The sequence below is a fragment of the Haliotis rubra genome, unplaced genomic scaffold (genome assembly GCF_003918875.1).
Source record: "Haliotis rubra isolate DU_JTF1 unplaced genomic scaffold, ASM391887v1 Scf705, whole genome shotgun sequence".
Lineage (NCBI taxonomy): Eukaryota > Metazoa > Mollusca > Gastropoda > Lepetellida > Haliotidae > Haliotis > Haliotis rubra.
Window position 1 is genome coordinate 35,153 of NW_025767419.1, and position 21,281 is coordinate 56,433.

A 21,281-nucleotide genomic window follows, 5' to 3' on the forward strand; every position below is an offset into this window, starting at 1 on the left:
TCATTAACAAAGAGTCCTGTAGATTGTTCTGAAACTACCAGGAAATCATTAACAAATAGTCCCTTTAGATTGTTCTGAAACTACCAGGAAATCATTAACAAAGAGTCCTTTAGATTGTTCTGAAACTACCAGGAAATCATTAACATTAAAAGAGTCCTGTAGATTGTTCTGAAACTACCAGGAAATCATTAACAAAGAGTCCTGTAGATTGTTCTGAAACTACCAGGAAATCATTAACAAAGAGTCCTGTAGATTGTTCTGAAACTACCAGGAAATCATTAACAAAGAGTCCTGTAGATTGTTCTGAAACTACCAGGAAATCATTAACAAAGAGTCCTTTAGATTGTTCTGAAACTGCTGGGAATTCATCAGCAATGAACCCTGGGATTAAGGACAGCAACTGCAACAAGTGCAGACTCGCCACTGTTCCTCCAGACGTCTATGAACCTATCAACTCAGATGAATTATTTGGCAGTGGAGCTGATGACGGGAAACAGACAGCATTTACAGTCAGCAAACATGATTGTAAGCAGCTGTGTGGTCGGAAATGTGTAGCTGAGTGTGATCCGTATTGCATGACCTGTTGGGAAGCCTTGAAGCTACAGCCAGTGGAGCAGCAAGCAAGACTGACACAGCATCCTCAAAGTGACCTTCAACCTGCATGTATTCCATCTTCCTCTATGGCAGGGTGTGAGAAGCCTGTGTCCAACTTGACCCTCCCTCTGTTACCTGGCTCCACAGAACAAGGTGACGGAACTAAAGCCAGTCCAATGTCACATGATGAAAGTCAGCATGGGAAGAATCCTGAGTCACCACCTTCTGAAACAAGGTCAAGGAAAGGTATTATTACAAGGAATGAGCTGCTTCCAGAAAAATCAACTCAAAAGGGTTCTGACTTCCTGAATATGTGGGATAGCCTTGTGGTTAAAGCGTTGGCTCATCACGCCGAAGACCCGGGTTCGATTCCCGACATGGGTACAATGTGTGAGGCCCAATTTCTGGTGTCCCCCGCCATGATGTTGGTGGAATATTGCTAAAAGTGGCGTAAAACTAAACTCACTCACTCCTGAATATGTTAGTTTTGAATTCAGCTAGTTGCAGATCACTTTCACTCTACTGATATCGATGAGTCAAGTCTGTTCAAGAGTTGAGTCATTGTGTATTCATAGGTTTATGCCATGGGAGCCACACCAGTTTACACTTGTTAGAGTGCTACGCATTGTTCCTGATCTAATCTTCCAGTTGTCAGATTTCCATCTTGTGGAAGCTATGGTGTCTGAGTGGGTTAGATCATTGACTTTGTGTGTGGGTGATTTGATGCTGTTTAAACCCTGGATGGGACTCAACCTCCCAAAAGTACTAGAATCTGTCTTTACTGAGAGTATGTAATCCCCAAAATATTACATATGTTACAATTAAGTCATCACAACTATAAACATATATTGATGCATTTGAAAAAATTGTCATGGAATCCATTTTATGTGTAAAAACAAGTTAAGTTTGATAGGCAATGAAATAGGTCACTATTGAGGAGGACAAGAAAACTTGACCATCTTCTCTGCCTTCTACTTGTTCATCCCAATTTCAAGGTTGTCAAGGGTTCATGAGACCCATGAACATCTGGGTTAGAATTAGTCTTCAGCAACCCATGCTTGTCATCTTATCCCATTTGCACAAATTGATGCTCATGTGGTTGATCACTGGATTGTCTAGACGAGACCCGATTATATTATAATAATTATTATGATAATGACACCCATGATAAACCCCTCATTTTTGGAGGTTTGATGAATATAATGATAACAGCCTTTTAGTCTGTATTTCCAATTTGATAGGTACCTATCTAAACATGAGGTGTTCAAACACAGATGTGATACTCAGTTCAAGTGCATACCTCGTGGCACTTTGTACAGAAGCTAGAATTAAACCTGCTTGCCTGCAGAGCGATTGGTACTTTCTCTGGTGTCATTGGTTTAAGGGTGATCCAGCTGATCGTAAAAGGCCAGAAAAGAAGAAAATAGGTCTGAAGTTTGTACCCCAGGATAAAGCTGACTTCAACAAGGTCTGCTCCTCTGGTGTCATCATCTGCTTGTGGAATAAGCACAACATTGATAATGGTAAATGCTTTAAGTTTTTCATATATTTCCAGTTTCCAGTTATGGTGTGACATATATTGCAGATATAGCAGGGTGGGTCCTCCTGTAGTTGACATTATTACCATGTTAGATTGAGTTGTGGTCATGTGGCTCATAATTGATAAAACATTCACAACAACACCACTGTCATCCCCTTTCAGCTGTAAAACTCTATACTTATCCCCCCTTTCAGCTCCAATCTCATTCAGTTTCGCACCGCCCCTGTGGTGTAGTGGTTAGAGCGTCCGCCCCGAGAGTGGAAGGTCATGGGTTCGATCCCCGCCCGCGTCATACCAAAAGACGTTAAAATATGGTACTTGTTGGTCCCTGCCTGGTGCTTGGTATTAATGGGTACAACAAGGACTGGTCGGCTCGGAGTCAGTATAATGTGTCTGAGTGGGGTATTCATGCTTCACTGCGGCATGGTATCTCAGTGGGCTAGCACTATAAAACCAGCTTAAGTCTGGGCTAGTACAAATCGCCGCACATACACATACATAAGCATGCACGTGGTCATATGAGCTAAATATTCTCAAGAACAACGTTAAACCCAATTTCACCTCACCTCACCTCATTCAGTTTCTTTCAGGAACACATCCTCTGTTTGAGAAGATTGGAGAGGTTATTAAAACCAGTCGTCTTAAGGAATTCAGTAAGTACCCAAAGTGTAAAACATCCATTAGTTGAATCCCTAAAGGTAAGACAGTGGTTGAAAAACTTTCTTTCATGTGAAGTGAAGTGATAACTTTTATGCAGTGTTAATATGATTTGTGTTTTATGAGTTTTGAAAAGGATATCAACATTTTACTGAGTTTGTTGAACTGCTCCCTAATGAAAGCATTGCTTTAGGTGAGTGAACTACATCCCCATTTTCTTCATAACTGTTTCCCTTAACTGGGAATTCTATCAGATGACCATCTTAGTGTGAGACTCAATAGACCCAAGAGGAGGTTAATTTAGTTCCAGTTTTTGTTCAAACTAACTAGACCCATGAAGATTGGGTCTTCAGAAACCCAAGCTTGTCATGAGAGGTGATTGGATGGTCAGACTCACTGATTTGGTTGACACATGTTATCATATCCCAACTGCTAGGATCGATGCTCAGGATGTCAATCATTTGATTGTCTGGTCAAGACTCGATTATTTACAGACCGCTGTATATGGCTGTAAAATTGTTTAGTGAAGTGTCAAACAAACATCAAACAAACTGAAGCTTTTTGATGTAGATAAACCTTGAAGAGACTGCTCTCCCTTCTAACTCCACTACCTCTTAGGCACTAAAAACAGACTTGGCACAAAAGCTGAATACGTTCAGTCTGTTTAGAGTAGTCTCCCTTTGTACACTTGACATCATGTCATTGCACGATTCAAAAGCTTCCTTTTTCTGGACTGGAGGTTTATTAATTTCCAATTGTTGTTCAACCTAACAGAAGTTTTTTGATGTAGACAAACCTTCAACAGGTCTTCCTTTCTTCTTTGACTGGCATTCCTTCATAATCTTCCTTGTATCTCACCATCCCAAAAGGCACTAAAACAGGCTTGACACTAATGCTGAAAACATGTCAGGCTGTTGTCCCCCTTTATACACCTTACATTTAGTTTGGTCACCAATTATGTTAGAGCTATAGCTTTATAACATGACTCAGTTTAGTCCTGTTACTTGTTCACTGTATTTGAGGAATTCAGGGATGAGAATTTTCCATGGATTGTGCTGTGATCATTCTTGTGAATCGTCTAAACCTGTGACCCCCACCTCATTTTCCTCTTTTTTCACTCATACCTACTCTCATCCCTGGGAATTAAGTATTCTACTCTTATAGTGTGTACCTGACCCACATTTAGACACACTGCATTGCTGTGGATAAAAAATGTTTGGCTATCCTTGCCTTGCTGCGTCAAATGTCCAGATATCTTGGGAGTTACAATATGGTCCCGCTGACACGGTTAGTGATATGGAGGATGACTGCATTAAAAACTATGTTCGTTATACCAAAATTCATAAATCAAACTTAATTCAACATTGTGTATTGTGTGATGCCCATTTCTGTTGTCCCCCTGCTGTGATATTGCTGGAATATTGCTAATAGCGGCGTAAAACCCAACTCACTAACTCAACATTGTGGGGTTTTAAGAAGCATACTTATTCAGTGTGAGAAATTTACGCTGTTCCTGTGGTCCCTGGCTAGTAAAAATTAATCAGGACCACAAAATGATAAGTTTGCAGTGGTCCTAGTGGCCAGTGAAGTTTGTATTGATAGTTATGTAAATCTACGAATGTTATTTTGGACCAGTGAAATACAGACAGGACCTCTAATTGTCCACTCACTGGTCCTGTGGTCTAGTGAGAAAATTTGAAAGGTTTCTTTCCCTGCTTATGCGAAATAAGCGGCCATGGCTCAGTGAATATGGTACATATAAACACCTTGTCTTTAACAGGAACATGTCTACAACATGACCAGGTGGTTGCCACTGATGGAGGGAAATCAACAGCTGCCCTTGTCGTCCACTGTAAATACCACCCTGTGACCAGGAGACAGGTGGCCAGTGCCCTGGTCAGATGCCTCGAGTTTGTTGAAGCGAGCAAGAAGATAAAGACCTTATTTCCAGTCAAGTTCTCTGGTAGGAAATTGTTGCTTTTTAGTAATCCATTCTTATTGTCCCTAGGGTAGATAAGTTCTTCACCCGGGGTCTGTGACCAAAGTTTGCAAATATTCCCAAAAATGGAACTAACATTTCAGATTCTGGTAATTGTAAGTCATTATTATGGCTTTCCAACAGTGTATATCACTGACAACAGCACCAGAGAAAATGTCTTCTATGCTGTTAGTACACTATTGATCTAAATTCTTAAATACCTTTGAATTAACATGATAAAAAGGATTCTTTTTTATATATTCCTCCTTGGGGTACTTATAAGCATTTAAATGTCCATTTAAAATCCCTACGACAGTTGTAACAATATTTGAATAAAATATTTACAAAACAAAAACTACGTTTTGTCTTGTGAGACCACCCTTACAGGGCCCTCTGGCCCCCTACAGCCAAGAGCAGGTAACTCTAGACCGTAACCTCGCACCTCACTTTCCATGCTGTCGTTTCCCGACATAGACGTGGGTCCATTACAAGAAAGTTTTCTTTTCTCGGCGAGAATTATGAGTGGGTCAGAAACAGCAATTGTATGTATGGTTCTCTTTTTTCCCTGCATGGGCGATTTGAAGACTTGTTCTGAACTTTTTCATTCATAATTTTTAGTTGTAACTTGGTACCTGTCGCGGTCGGCTCGCCGGGTGCGTGCCAAGATGGCGGCCAGGTACCTTCGCTAGCATCACTGTTCACTGGTTTCCCGTGTGGGTTTTCCATGTTACAGGTGGGGTTAGTAATTTTTACGTATATGTGGTTACATGTAGGGCGTTTCCACTGCTTGCATTTTCTATCTTACGATATAAAAAGTCGTAGTTATGTCAGTGCGTATTATGGTTATTGTCAACTGTATGCCACGTTGTCGCGATTAGTTGTGTAAGCCCATGCGTGTTTTTCATATATGTATGTGTGTATGGGGTTGATTGCTGCACAGGTTGTTTACTTGTTGCAGTTTAAATCCTGTACTGCGGCCTTGCGCGCCATTCCCCGTCAAGGACACACACGAGGTCTGCTTACGTTGCCTCACCCAAACTGACCATGAGGAAGAGGGGTGTGTGGCATGTGCCACTTTTACACCTCAAACGATTAGAGCACGACGAGCGGATCTGCTGTTCTACAGCAATCTGATTCGGGCGGGGGGTGATATCTGGGCACAGGATCCCCCGTCCAAACGTTCACACAAAAAAAAGGGGTCTACGGGAGCCGCTTCCCATACGGAGCCGGCTCCCAAAAGAGCTAAAGGTTCCAAGGAGGCATCTAATACCAAACCTCAACTTGCTCCTGTCTCTTCCCCCTGTTGTGTCGGCACCAGTTGTGCCCGTTGAATCACTAACCGCTTTATTCCAGGAACAGATGGCGTCAGTGAAATCTCTCATTGATACGGCGTTGGATGGGTTCCGTAAGGAGCTCACCGCGCCGGTCGGGGGGGTGGATCTGACGCATCTGTGGGGGTTGGCTGCGGCCCGAGCTTAGGCTCGGGAAGCGCCTCCCCCTGGGCAGCTTGATCCCGGCTTAGGCCGTGGAGATAGTGCCCTCGACACCTAAGGGCGACCTCGCTTCGGGCGTAGGTCCGTCACAGGTGGCTGGCGCCGGCGATGCAGGGTTGCCCCTGGCTTCGCCTGGTGCCCTGACTGGCAGTCGCCTCGGCACTGCCCAGCTCGGGGACACCTCGGCGCCTGGCAGCCAGTCTGGGTTGCCCGGGAGGCCTGTCGCGGCAGGTTCCTCTCGGGCGCCTCGGCGACTTGGGGCGAGTTCTGCCCGGCTGGGCGACTCGTTGCTTCTGGCGCCTCTTGACCTTTATGGTCTTTCGGGTTCAGCCTCTGGTATATCCTCGGCGGTCTCTCAGGAGTATGAGAGTACGGCTGCCGAGGATTATGCCGAGGTGGACATGGAGGACGATGGAGGGAGGGAGGAGCCGGAGGCGGGAGTGCCGTACTCCTTTGGCTCGTCTCTGAGGCAGGTGCGGGAAAAAATTGCCGAAGCCCTGCCCCAGGTGGCCGTTCCCACACAGGCGCTCGACCCCGCGGAGTTTCGGCTCCCGGGGGAGGCTTTTGCGCCTACCAAGGTCGCCGAGGCGCGCCTACGCATCCTACCATCACTGGTAGGTGAGGTGGTAAATCCTCTCTTAACTGGTTCTCGCTCGAGATTTGATCTGCCAGACGTTGGCAGGAGGTACCAGTTGGGGGAGGAGACGCTATTCGAACCACCAGTGGTGGACGAGTGCGTCTTTGCCTCAGTCACATTAGGGGGGTCGTCCTCGTCTTCCCTGGCCTCGGCCAGGCAGGGCAGGCGCCTCCCCCCTTTTCCTGCTAATTCACTGCCGCTGAAGTCTGCGTACCGGTCATTCGAGGAATGTTACCGGTGCGCGGCCCAGCACCTCAAAGTAGCAGTCCACTCGGCCTACCTGTCTGCACTGCAGGGACAGCTGGTGGCTCACAGCGCTTGTGGCGCCGACTCATCGGAGTCGGTGCTCGCGCGCCAGCTCACGGACGTACACTCGCATCTGGCTAGGGATAGCATTCGGTGCTGTGCCAGCCAGATGATGGGTGCCGTCATGGGCTTGCGCCGCCTGTGGTTGTCTGTGGCGCGGTATTCGCCGGCCACACAACAAGCGCTCCTGTCATTGCCCTATACCATGGGATCCTCCCTGTTCCCTGGGGCATTGCAGGTAGTACGGGAGGCCGCGGAGGCTGTCTCTACCTTCAAAGACTCAAAGCCTTTGTTGGAGCAGCCCTCCGCTCCTCGCCAGCGGCCTTCCCCGCTTGCGTCCGCTTATCCTTCTGCCCCGGCGAAGGATGTTGCTAAGTGGACTGCCCCTTTGCAGTCCAAGCGGAGCAGGCGCGCGAGAGGCAAGGGCAAGCCTGCTCAAGCGCAGCAGCCTTTTCGGGGAAAGGGGAAGCCAGCCCCGGCTTCCCGCTGATTCCTTCCCCAGAGCCCTTGTTGCCCCCCACTCACGCAAGCGGAGACTTGCCGACTGTGGGGGTGCACTGCCTCCTGCCACACGTCCCTGTCGGCGGCCGGCTGTCCCTATTCCTCCGGGAGTGGGAGGCAGCCACCTCAAATCCCTGGGTCCTGTCCACGCTCAGGGATGGCCATTTGCCACAGTGGAGGCGAGATCCTCCGTCCTTCTCCGGGGTTCGGCACACGCCTGTGCCGACCTCCCGCGACAAGGCGGACGCGCTCCGTGCCGAAGTTCAGTCCTTACTGAACAAGGCAGCCATCGAGGTGGTTCCTGTGGGTCAACAAGGAGAGGGGTTTTATTCCACCTACTTCCTAGTGACCAAAAAGGACGGAGGGTTCAGACCCATTCTGAATCTCAGAGGGTTGAACCAGTTACTGGAGGTGCCGTCTTTCAGGATGGAGACACTCAGGTCAGTGATCTCCTCCGTCGAGACAGGGGATTGGCTTACGTCAATCGATCTCAAAGACGCATACCTCCATGTTCCAATGCACCCCGAGTTCAAGAAGTACCTCCGGTTCTCCTTCGACGGGACGTGCTACCAGTTTCGCGTGCTCCCCTTTGGCATCTCCACGGCGCCAAGGGTGTTCACCAAACTTATGCTAATCCCAGCTCAGTTAGCCAGGTCTCAGGGCAGGTGTTGTCACCCGTACCTAGACGATTGGCTTCTCAGGGCCTTAGGTCCTCAGTTAAGCAGAGCCTCCACACTGTGCGTGATGGATACTCTGGTGTCACTGGGCTGGATTATCAACCTCAAGAAATCAGACCTCGTTCCGACGCAGGATCTGATATTCTTGGGGGCAAGATTCAACACGGAGCTAGGGATTGTTTCCCTTGCCCCGGACCGCATCGTCAAAGTCCAGAGTACTGTTTCACAGTTTCTCCAGTCGCCCAATGCGTCAGCCCGAACATGGCTTCGGTTGCTAGGCAACATGGCGGCGACAGTGGACGTGGTTTGGCGTGCGCGTCTGAGGATGCGACCAGTTCAGCAAGCGTTAGCGCAGCTGTGGTCCCACTCGCAGAGCTACGAGATTATTCTCACAACGCCCGAGTGGTTAATTCCTCACTTGCGATGGTGGACGGAAGTCGGGAATTTGTCCAGGGGGATCCCCCTCGACACCCCGACACCTTCCCTCTCAGTTCAGACGGACGCCTCCCTCACAGGTTGGGGGGGGGTCCTGGGCGAGCACTCAGCCTCCGGCCTCTGGTCGGAGCGGGAAGTCAGCCTACACATCAATGTGTTAGAACTGAGAGCAGTCCGCAGGGTGTTCGAGTGCTTCCGAGTGTTGGTGCAGGGCCATGTGGTTCGTCTAGAAATGGACAATCAAACGGCCATGTCTTACATTCTCAAGCAAGGCGGCACAGTGTCTCCGTCGCTCCTTCAGGAGGCGTGGCAGTTTCTACTGTGGTGCGATCAGTTCAACATTCGGGTTTTGCCTGTTTATCTCCCGGGGGTAGACAACGTCCGTGCAGATGCACTCTCACGGCGTATACTAGCCCCACACGAGTGGATGCTCGACCGGGAGATATTCGGGATTATCTCCCAGTTGTTCGGGTCGTTCCAGGTGGATCTGTTTGCGTCTGGGGTGACGAACCAGATTCCTGTGTTTTGCTCCCGGATTCCGGATCCGGGAGCGTTAGCCAACGACGCCTTTCAGCTCGATTGGACGGACAGGGTACTGTGGGCGTTCCCCCCGATACCACTGATTTCCAGGGTCCTGTCACAGCTGACCGCACAACCAGCTCGGCTACTTGTGCTTCTGGCACCCCTTTGGTCGGCACAACGCTGGTTTCCGGTAATTCTCAGGTTTCTGGCTCAGCCTCCTGTTCTATTACCTTTTCGACCGGACCTCCTATCCCAGAACGGAGCGCCCCACCCGAATCCCAGGATTCAGTGGGTGGCCTGGCCGCTGTCAGGGATCGCCTCCGTGCGAGCGGAATTCCTGCACCAGTTGCAGACACAATTCTGGCTTCGCGGAGGGATTCGACAAACGTTCAATATGAGGATAGATGGGCCTGTTATTCGCGCTGGTGTGTCAACAGGGGGATTCTTGATCCCTTTTCTACAGATTTAGTCTGTGTTTTAGAATTCCTCCAGTCTCGGTTGGACGCCGGTCTAGCGGCTTCAACGGTTCGAGGATATTCTACAGCTATTTCTGCGTTTCATATACCTGTTGACGGTGCTCTCTTGGGGCAGCACCCTCTGGTACAGCGCTTTTTAGCAGGCGTGGACAGAATCCGTCCGGTTGTCCGGCGGATTAGTCCCCCGTGGGACTTGTCAATCGTTCTTGATTGGCTGTCCGGTCCACTGTTTCACAATCTGTCGGCTCTTTCACTCCAACTGTTGACGTGGAAGACGGCGTTTCTTGTGGCGGTGACTTCAGGCAGGCGGGTTGGCGATATTCATGCAATGTCGGCCGATCCCGCGCTTACTGTTTTTCACAAAGACAGAGTTAGCATACGGCTGCCTGATACTTACCGTCCTAAGAAGGATAGTCCCTTCCATGTGACGGCGCCTATTGAGCTCCCAGCTTTCACTCAGCCTTCCCTGTCCGGTACCTCTCTACGACGTGCTCACGTCTTAGATGTCCGTAAGACACTTAAGGCTTATATCAAACGAACAAGGGGTACCCGTAAGGGTAACCAATTGTTTTGTTGTTATGGCGGGGTTCAGGCTGGTCTTCCGGCGACCAAGCAAACCATTTCTCGGTGGCTTGTCTCTGCCATACATATGAGCTATACTCAAACAGGGCGTATCCCGCCTGTTGGGTTGAAAGCTCATTCGGTTAGGGCAGTTGCTACATCGAAAGCTTACGCTGCAGCCCTGCCCATTGAGGAGATCTGCTCCGCGGCTATTTGGAGCCGTCCGAGTACGTTCATCCGTCATTACCAACTTGACAGACTCTCCAGTGAGCGTGCTCGGTTCGGTCAGTCAGTTCTCTCCAGTGGGCATGGTTCCACCTCTCTAGCCGATTGAGCTTTCGAGAAAGTATGTGAACCATTCTATGCCAACTTTTTTAACACTGGTGTTGGGTTTTTAAAAATCTTGTTTACATATTCCCTTGGTGACGGGTTTTATGTGGTGATGGTTTTTATTCCCATGTCTTTTGCATTCTGCTCTAGACTTTACTGGCCTTGGAAGCTTTGCTAAATATATACATATTAAGGCATTTCGTTTCTGGCGGCTTATTGCGGGACCCTTATCTTCGCTTCCGAGTAGATTACGGGAAGGAGGGAGGGTGTGTCTCGTTAGTTTGCTTTAGCGAGGTTTCGCTGGGCAATTTACATATGTTCGACCCTGACCCTGGTTCATGCCCCCGCCTGATTGGCTATGGTGGACACGTGACCGGGTAAGTGTGCTTTTTCTGCTATAATTAGCTTGGGAAATTCCACTTCTTGTCGGGGGTGTTTTCTGCAGACAGAATGCCGCTCCTTAGCTCCGTCTTTAGGAGTCTGTCTTATGCTTATAAGTACCCCAAGGAGGAATATATAAAAAAGAATCGAACTAACCTGTATAGGTTTCAGATTCTTTGAATATATTCCTCCTTGGGGTACGCCCGCCCACCTCCCCACATTCTGTCTGATGTCGTTCAGCATGGAAAGTGAGGTGCGAGGTTACGGTCTAGAGTTACCTGCTCTTGGCTGTAGGGGGCCAGAGGGCCCTGTAAGGGTGGTCTCACAAGACAAAACGTAGTTTTTGTTTTGTAAATATTTTATTCAAATATTGTTACAACTGTCGTAGGGATTTTAAATGGACATTTAAATGCTTATAAGTACCCCAAGGAGGAATATATTCAAAGAATCTGAAACCTATACAGGTTAGTTCGAATTTTTGGGAATAGGGAAAGTACATGTAATTGATACTGACAGTTGAATTCACTCTCAAGATCAAACATTAGTGACTACTTGTACTTTTGTTCATGATGTTTCAAGAAGTGTTTACTTTTAGAAGATGAAACATTTGTATACATCAAGGTCAAGGTTATTGACATGATCATTCCAACTCAGATTGTAATTGACGGAGTTGGTGGGTGAGGAATTTGTTTCTATTATTAGACTATTTGTACCAATATGGAGATCAGACCCTGGAATGTTAGTTTGGGGTCATTAGATTGGATTTGCAAATTGCGTAAGTGTTATACAGATAGCTTGTTATTTTCTGTCATAAACTTGTGTTAGGCATGTGATACATGTGATTTCACCTTAGGCAAGTGAGTTGGTCAAACTTGACTCTGTTCATCCAGCAGAAAATGGGTACCCGATGGGTTAAGTCATGTGACTATCAACCTTCTAGCGCCTCACAGGCAGCTTGGGTTATCCTGGGTAATGATAATCAGATTGTGTGTTAGCGCTTTGAACATGTGCCTTGTACATGGAAAAGGTGCATTATAAATTCATAATTATTATTATAAGGGATGGGTTTATTGAAAGTGTATCATGTGACTGGACACTGTCTTGAGGAAATGACATTAGATACTTGCCTGTGGTAGCACTGTAGAGTTACACACACAGACACAGACTCAGACACACACAAACATACAGACACATTGCACACGCACACATGCATGCATACACATAAAAGAAAACAATGCCAAACATGATTTCAAGACTAAATTTGATTTCCAGAAATTATGAATTCATTCTGACATTTGTATTTTAATTTCCAACACATTTTATCTCCTTTTCCCCCAAACTTAATAAGGATATAGTGTCGCTGGTTTCTATGTTCACACAAAACTGTTGTCTGATTTCCAGATGACCTTTGTGACAACCCAGATGTGGTGATACCTGCTCCCATATATGCTATATCCAACATCAGGAAGTCCACAAATTACACACAGAACCTGGACAAGTTCTGCTTATATGTTGCCAATGAGAGCATTGCGACACAGTGGAAACAGAAGCATCGGGAGATACTGGATGACAAGAAGAGCAGACAGCGTTCTCAAAGCAGACGTCAAAGTAGGTTGGGTTGTCCTTCCGTTGCCCTATAGACTCTGTCGTCTATAATGCCCTAATTGTCATGTACACACCTATACCTGTTGTCATGTACTTGTAGAATACTAAATGAGATCCTGTGTAATACAAAGCTTGAAATAGTTCATAGCTCGAATCTGCTGAGCAAAATCCTGCACTTTAGCTTTACATAGAAACTTCAACTTTATAATCATTAAATTTTTACTTTCTTCTATAACTAGGACCAATACTATAACTTTTTGAAAGCAGATTTGAATTTGAATTTCCATCATAAATTAGATCAAATGTTATGAATATAGTATTTCACTGTCCATTTCATACCAGTAATATCAATATATGCATTTCAATACTGTCATTGTATTCATACCAGCACTGACATATACGTACTTGTACTGTCATTGTACATATTTCAGTAGTCGTTGTATTCATACCAGTACTGACCCATACATACTAGTATTATCATTGTACACATTTCAATACTGTCATTGTATTCATACCAGTACTGACTCATACATACTTGTACTATCATTGTACACTTTCCAATACTGTCATTGTATTCATACCAGTACTGACATGTACATACCAGTACTATCATTGTACACATGTCAATGCTGTCATTGTATTGATACCACTACTGACCCATACATACTTGTACTATCATTGTACACTTTCCAATACTGTCATTGTATTCATACCAGTATTGTCATGTACATACCAGTACTATCATTGTACACATTTCAATGCTGTCCTTGTATTGATACCAGTACTGACCCATACATATTTGTACTATCATTGTCATTGTATGCATACCAGTACTATTATTTTGTATTTCAGAATGTCACAAATGCAAGACAAATCCAGCATGTAAGATCATATACTTCAACCTAAAGTCTTGTCTAAACTTCACAAAACACACCTAAAGATATTTCTTGGGATGCCAAAGGAGAAATGAGAATGTTACTTCAGAGTTGATTAGCAGGCTTTAAACACTACCAGATAATGTATATTGTTTTCAATGTTGTGCACGTACGAGTTTCATTACAATATGTCATTTACTTTTAATGAAAAGTTCAGAAGCCTTGAAAAGCTCACGAGAGGTAATAGAGAAAAACAATGTGTGAAGCCCATTTCTGGTGTCCCCCGCCATGATGTTGCTGGAATATTGCTAACAGCTGTGTAAAACCAAACTCAGTCAGTAATAGAGAAAATGTGATTTGTTTTGGCTGCACGATTATGTTACTACGTTCATACCAGTAGTAGTACTACACAAAAGAATTACAGGACACCTGATTTTATAACATGACTTTGATATGTCATAAAACATTCATGATGATTATGAAAAAATCAGTGTTCCTCAGCTCCTTTTGAGAGCTACATTTAGAAGACATTGACAGTTTTATTTTCTAAATGTTCACATATATCGTCAACAAACAGTAGTGTTGTCCCAACTACAATATGTCAATCAAAGTTTGGTTCCTTAGCTAGATCAAACGTAAATACAAATTGTTGTTTAGAAGGTAGTTTAACTTCATTCTTTTCACAAATACCCATGAGAGTCTCATTTGCAGTGTAATGTGCTAGCAACCCTCTCACTAAAACAAGTGAAGGATGAACACAGAATGTTATTGTGATTATATGTGTCCTGTTTTCTTCAGCGAAATTGAAGCCTCTGCCTCTGTCTGGTTCATGCAAGGATGAGTGTGCTGTGTTTTGTATCCAGTGCTTGCAGGAGGGACGACACAATCAGCTTGACTGCCCCAACCACGGCCCATGCTTCTCTCCTATAGGTGAGATGTAACAATGGCATTTGACCACTTTCTAAATGGCATTTGTGTATTCCTAGCGTATTGTCATTCATCTTTTATGAATATATATTTCAGTGTTAACTCTTGACCTTGAACTGGTCAGTACTGTGAGTTCTTAATGTCAGGGGCATTGGGGTAGCCTAGTGGTTAAAGCGTCCACTTGTCACGCTGAAGACCTGGGTTCGATTCCCCACATGGGTACAATGTATGAAGCCTGTGTCTGGTGTCCCCCGCCATGGTGGATATAGCAAACTGATGGATATAGCAAACTGATGGATATACCAGACTGATGGATATACCAGACTGATGGATATACCAAACTGATGGATATACCAAACTGATGGATATACCAAACTGATGGATATAGCAAACTGATGGATATAACAGACTGATGGATATAACAAACTGATGGATATACCAAACTGATGGATATAACAAACTGATGGATATAACAAACTGATGGTTATAACATTCTGACTGATATAACAAACTGATGGTTATAACAAACTGATGTATATAACAAACTGATGGATATACCAAACTAACAGATATAACAATCTGATGGATATAACAAACTGATGGATATACCAAACTGGTGGATATACCAAACTGACAGATATAACAAACTGATGGGTATACCAAACTGACAGACATAACAAACTGATGGATATAACAGACTGATGTATACTAGCCACATAAAGAAACTGTGCATTGTCAAAATATCCCAGTTGATAAGTACGATAACAATCACAAAGGTACATATAAACTTTAATGGAGGGATCATGAGACCATAACAAGTCGGGAGAATTTCAATGGAAAAGTCAATCACAATGACGTCACGAGTCCACAAACGACCATGTCACAAGCTCAATAACGGGTATGTCCTCCATCGGCATTGAGAACAGCAGTGTATCGCGACGTATAGAGCCTATCAAACGTGCAAGGAAGGCTTGTGGGATGTCACGCAAGATTCTCTCAAGTTCTGTTGCAAGGTCAAGGACGTTATCTGGCGGATGAGGAAGACGGCGTAGACGTCGATCCATCTCGTCCCAAACATGTTCTATCGGGGAGAGATCCGGTGAATTTGCAGGCCAAGGCAGTAAGTCAACGTTGTGGTGTTGCAAGAAATCCATAGCAACCCTTGCCGTATGAGGGCGGCCTAGGAATTGCCACAGGTCGAAGAATCTGATCCCTGTAGCCCACACCAGTTAAGTTGCCCTGAACAATCACCAAAGGAGTTCTTTGGCGTGCTGTTATTCCACCCCAAATCATCACGGAACCACCACCACCAAAGCGATTCCTCTCCAAGACACAGGCCTGTGCATAACGTTCTCCCACGCGACTATAGGCACGTTGACGTCCATCACTGTGGGAAATGTTAAACCTGGACTCATGTGTAAATACAACATTTCTCCACCAAAACAAGGGTTTGCGGACATGATTTCAGCACCACATTTGGCGAGCTTGTCGATGACGTTGTGTCAGGATAAGCCATATGGCGGGACGTCATGGTCTGATCCCGTGATGACGTAAACGTTGTCGAACTGTGTTGGGGTGGATAAGACAAAGTCCTGGGATGGTTCGGACAGTCATCACTGCAGTCTAAAACCTGTGGTGAAGATGGGTCACCCTTATCCATCTGTCCTGTCTTGGTGTCTTGATCGATGACGTCATTTGTGTTCTGGTAGCGTCTCACCAGTGCAGAAATGGTGTTCCGGTGGCAGTGGAAATGTGCAGCCACTTGTCGTTGAGACATTCCCCCACGGACCATCTCAATGGCCTAATGACGTTGTGCAGACGTGAGCCTTGGCATGCTTTGCGTTTCAATAGCCGTTTAATGTTCTGAACGATCACAAGGGCAGGGGTTGAGCTTTCCAAAGTGACAGTACTGTGTGGCATTCATTTGCTCTGTTTCTCTTTCCCGGAATGCACGTGCAACAACGTATTGCACGTCTCAAGGACAAACCTACTGACGTCACGGAACGTGGCACGTGCATGCATGTTGGATACATGTCACTAATCTCTGAGTTTAAATCCTTATGTGTCTACACAGGTTTGATAAATTTCGAATTTATATTTTTGTATGCACAGTTTCTTTATGTGCCTAGTATATATAACAAACTCATGGATATATGAAACTGATGGATATACCAAACTGACAGATATAACAATCTGATGGATATACCAAACTGACAGATATAACATACTGATGGATATAACTGACTGATATATACCAAACTGATGGATATAACAGACTGATATATATATATATATATATATATAACAAACTGATGGATATACCAAACTGACAGATATAACAAACTGATGGATATACCAACCTGACAATATAACAGACTGATGGATATAACAGACTGTTATATATATAACAAACAGATGGATATACCAAACTGACAGATATAACAAACTGATGGATATGACAGAGTGATGGTTATACCAAACTGACAGATATAACAGACTGATGGATATACCAAACTGATGAATATAACAGACTGATATATATATAACAAACTTATGGATATACCAAACTGACAGATATAACAGACTGATGGATATACCAAACTGACAATATAACAAACCGATGGATATAACAGACTGATATATACCAAACTGATGGATATAACAGACTGATGGATATACCAAACTGATGGATATAACAGACTGATGGATATACCAAACTGATGGATACAACAGACTGATGGATATACCAAACTGACAGATATAACAGACTGATGGATATATCAAACTGACAATATAACAAACCGATGGATATAACAGACTGATATGTACCAAACTGATGGATATAACAGACTGATGGATATAACAAACTGATGGATATAACAGACTGATGGATATACCAAACTGATGGATATAACAGACTGATGGATATAACAAACTGATGGATATAACAGACTGATATATACCAAACTGATGGATATATCAGACTTATGTATATAACAAACTGATGGATATAACAGACTGATATACACCAAACTGATGGATATAACAGACATGTATATAACAAACTGATGGATATAACAGACTGATATGTACCAAACTGATGGATATATCAGACTTATGTATATAACAAACTGATGGATATACCAAACTGACAGATATAACAAACTGATGGATATAACAATCTGATGGTTATACCAAAATGATGGATATATGAAACTGATGGATATAACAAACTGGGTTATTTTGTTGTGGCCTCCAGCTATATATTATAGTCAAAATGTGTATAACGAATTACAGTCAAAACAAACTAAAATTAGCTGTACCTTTGAGTTTGTTATTACCGTAGTTATTACTGTAATTTATGAAATTTTTACAGGTCACCAGAATACATTTGCATTACTTGTCGCTGGGTACGACCAGACAGAAGATGTGGCCAAATTGTTTGTTGCTGATGTGCGGGACATGGAGAAGACATTATTGGACGAAGCTGTGATTGGCATCAGGTGAGAGGACTGTTTTTATCATGCATCAATGATACCGTCGTTAAACATGTGATGTATATATTAGAGCGACATAACAAATATTCACTTGTTTCTGTGACTAGGATGACTTTGACTTTTTCAAGAAATGGAATTTCTAGCCAAGTGTGTTTCTGTATCATAAATATACAGTAGTAATAAAAATTGTTTCAATATATACTAGCCACATAAAGAAACTGTGCACACAGAAAATACCTTCAGAATTGGAATACAACACAGCAAGGACGAAATGATGTAGACACTTTATAAGCTGAAATATCGGACCACAAGAAATTGTCAAAAGAACATGAACAATATCCTTTCAAAATCGAGTAGGGGGTCACACGACGAAGTCACAAAGTCAATAACGGGTATGACCACCATGTGCGTGAAGCACAGCAGTGCATCGACGACGCATAGAGGCTAGCAAATGAGCATTGAAGGCCTGGGGAATGGTCTGGGGCGTGGTCACTGCTGTCTGGAACCTGTATCTGAGATGAGTCACCCGAATCCACCTGTCCTGTCTTGGCGTCGTTATGTCGGGAATGCCCAGAACGTGGGTGGTCGGCGACGTCATTACTGTTTCGATAACGCCCGACCCATGCAGATGTCGTGTTACGATGGCATTGGAAATGTGCTGCCACCTGTTGTTGGCTTTCAATATATATATATTATATGGTAGACAATGATAATAATCTATTACATGTATAATGTCATTCTTATAAAAGAGGTGTTTAAGACTTTTTGCTCAAAGATATAGCTTTGTAGAGCATGTATGTGTACAATGTTTGAGTGAACTTCCTCATATATTATATCGTGCCAAATGCCTTGCAGCTATGTTTGTTGCCATGTTTTGCAACAAACTGGGAAACCTGTATCTAAACATGTCATGAACATTAGGCTTTAATTGAGCAACTTGGCATCCCACTAATGTGTGCAGCTTGAAAGGTTTTCCTGCTAGGTGACCTCATTTGCATATCTGTTGGATCATGATACCAAATTTATCTTCAGATCAATAACATAAGCCTTTATATGATTTTTGGTTTATGGCTTATGATACCCCTAAATAATGAAATATTTCTCCCCAACTACCAACTCTGTAAAGGATATACATGGTGGTAAGAATACTTCACTAAGAGTGTCTCCTTTAGTTTCGATCACCCCAGAATGCCTTGTCTGCTCTGGGATATAAGGTTCTTCAAGTTGTAGTTACTTTGTGATAGGACAACAATTGATTATCGTTCAGTGTTTGATATGAAGGTATGTATGGTTAGAATGAGTAGGATATTACGTTAACTATGTGTTCATATTCTTCTTTCAAAATTTATATTCTGGCCTCATATTCCAGAACATTTCAGGTAAGGAGTGAAAGAGTATGATTTTACGCCACTTTTAGCAATATTTGTGCAATATCATGACTGGGGACACCAGAAATGGGCTTCACACAATGTACCCATAATTGGAATCGAACCCAGGTGTGCCGGGTGATCGCTTTAACCACTGTGCTACCCTAACACCCCTACTGTGTAAGAAGTTCACGTTGATTCACACATTCCTCTAACAACAAAACACCTACTTGTTAAGAGATTCAATGAGTGTAAGTGGACCACTTGGTCGGAGGCACAATGAGTGAACGTTTTAACCACTAGGCCACCCCATCGCCCCTTCAGGTAAGGAACCATTCTTCATAGCTATATGTTTTCCTTATTCCTTGGACTGTCACTCCAGTCTGAACAACAAATTGTCAAAGTCTACCTGGGCTAAAAGAGCTTTATAGGGATGTCTGAGTGCTAATATTGTCTTGTCTGTCCATAGGAAAGAGAACATCCAAGTCGTACAGACAGAAACTCCTGCAAAAAAGGATGACATGAAAACAAAACTCATGGATGCTTTCAAATATTTCCGAGAAAGGTTACGGAAAGACAAGGACCATGCAAGGTTCTATTTCTACTATTCTGGACATAACACAGACACAAAAGTTAAGATGGGAGACAGAACAAATGACATTACTCCTAAGGAATTGAAAGAGGAGCTGAAAAAGTTACATGTTGAAAGCATAATCATCATCCTTGACTGTTGCTACAGTGCAGGAGTTGACGTGATTCCAGACGACCACGGGGAGGACTTCATGTCACTAGGCAGCTGCTCCAAGGATGATTCTGAGCCACTCTCATACATCCCCAGGTTATGGAATCTAGAGAGCAGCGATGACTGCGGGGACAAGGGAGATGAGAGAAAGGTATACCAGTGGTCGTCTTCCAAATGCAAAGAAAAATCATCATACAACAGAGAGAAGGGTGGTAGTTTGTTTACGTTGTCGATTGTGAAGGCAATGATGGGTTTGTGTCCTCTTGAGGAGGATGCTTGTCAACAATGTAAGGAGTTTGAATTGGAGGTCAGGAATCAACATGGAGTTTTTCTGGATGCAATCAGAGCAACTGTATGTTACCATGTTAAGAAACTGGCCAGCAACATAGACAAGATTCAGAACCCAATGCTGGACAGCAATAATGATGATGATATCCTCTTGTCATTTCACACATTCCCTTAGTGAAAGACATTATGATTAACACTGACAGAGGATGATCCTGGAAACTTTGTTGTTTAGCGCCACTCGTCAACATTCCTTGAAGTCTTGTTTAGAATCTAGAAAACACAACCAGTGCCTGATATTATGAGCAATGCCGTGCAATCAGCCAGGTCACCAAGTTTGATGGCCGCTGCCATATACTTGGAATATTGATGAGTGCAACATATAAAACAACAAACAAACAAACGTTGGCCCTGATTCAAGTTTACACACAAAAGATGCACTACTGACCAAAGGGAACTTTTGAAATGATAGTGAAGGTAACATGACCAAATAAAGGTCATAAAATTAATTTTGGGGGGGATTTCCACTCTTAGATGCAAGAGGTCTGAGTATAAGTTATTATAATATAGAAGGAAATGGTATGACTGTAGGTGACCACCAGAGGACCGGGATTTCCACTGCTCTGGTTCAGTAGTTTTGAATATAATTTATTGGTCAATATAGAAGGAAATGGTATGACTGTAGGTGACCTCCAGATGACCGGGATTTCCACTGTTCCAGTTCAAGAGGTCTGAATATAATTTATGGTCAATATAGATGGAAATGGTATGACTGTAGGTGACCTCCAGATGACCTGGATTTCCGGTGTTCTGGTTCAAGAGGTCTGAATATAAGTTATGGTCAATATAGAAGGAAATGGTATGACCGATGACCGGTGAACTCCAGTCTCAATAT

The 21,281-nt window shown here is 44.0% G+C and overlaps 1 protein-coding gene across 1 annotated transcript; it reads left to right on the forward strand.

Moving 5' to 3' along the window:
* Positions 1 to 154: 154 nt before the first annotated feature.
* Positions 155 to 20,790, forward strand: LOC124259004. The gene is made up of 9 exons (XM_046693064.1): positions 155 to 840; positions 1,980 to 2,117; positions 2,725 to 2,787; positions 4,572 to 4,754; positions 12,490 to 12,696; positions 13,546 to 13,575; positions 14,367 to 14,498; positions 17,872 to 17,998; positions 19,829 to 20,790. The coding sequence occupies exons 1-9, from the start codon at positions 375 to 377 to the stop codon at positions 20,562 to 20,564; spliced, it is 2,082 nt and encodes a 693-aa protein (XP_046549020.1). The 5' UTR covers positions 155 to 374; the 3' UTR covers positions 20,565 to 20,790.
* Positions 20,791 to 21,281: the final 491 nt, after the last annotated feature.

What these genes read in the sequence shown, in the direction of transcription:
- LOC124259004 (XM_046693064.1), top strand. Translation starts at nt 375, where the DNA reads ATGAACCCTGGGATTAAGGACAGCAACTGCAACAAGTGCAGACTCGCC. An exon ending in ATGCAAGACAAATCCAGCAT is followed by an intron (nt 13,576 to 14,366) that starts GTAAGATCATAT and finishes TGTTTTCTTCAG; the next exon opens with CGAAATTGAAGCCTCTGCCT. An exon ending in GAAGCTGTGATTGGCATCAG is followed by an intron (nt 17,999 to 19,828) that starts GTGAGAGGACTG and finishes GTCTGTCCATAG; the next exon opens with GAAAGAGAACATCCAAGTCG.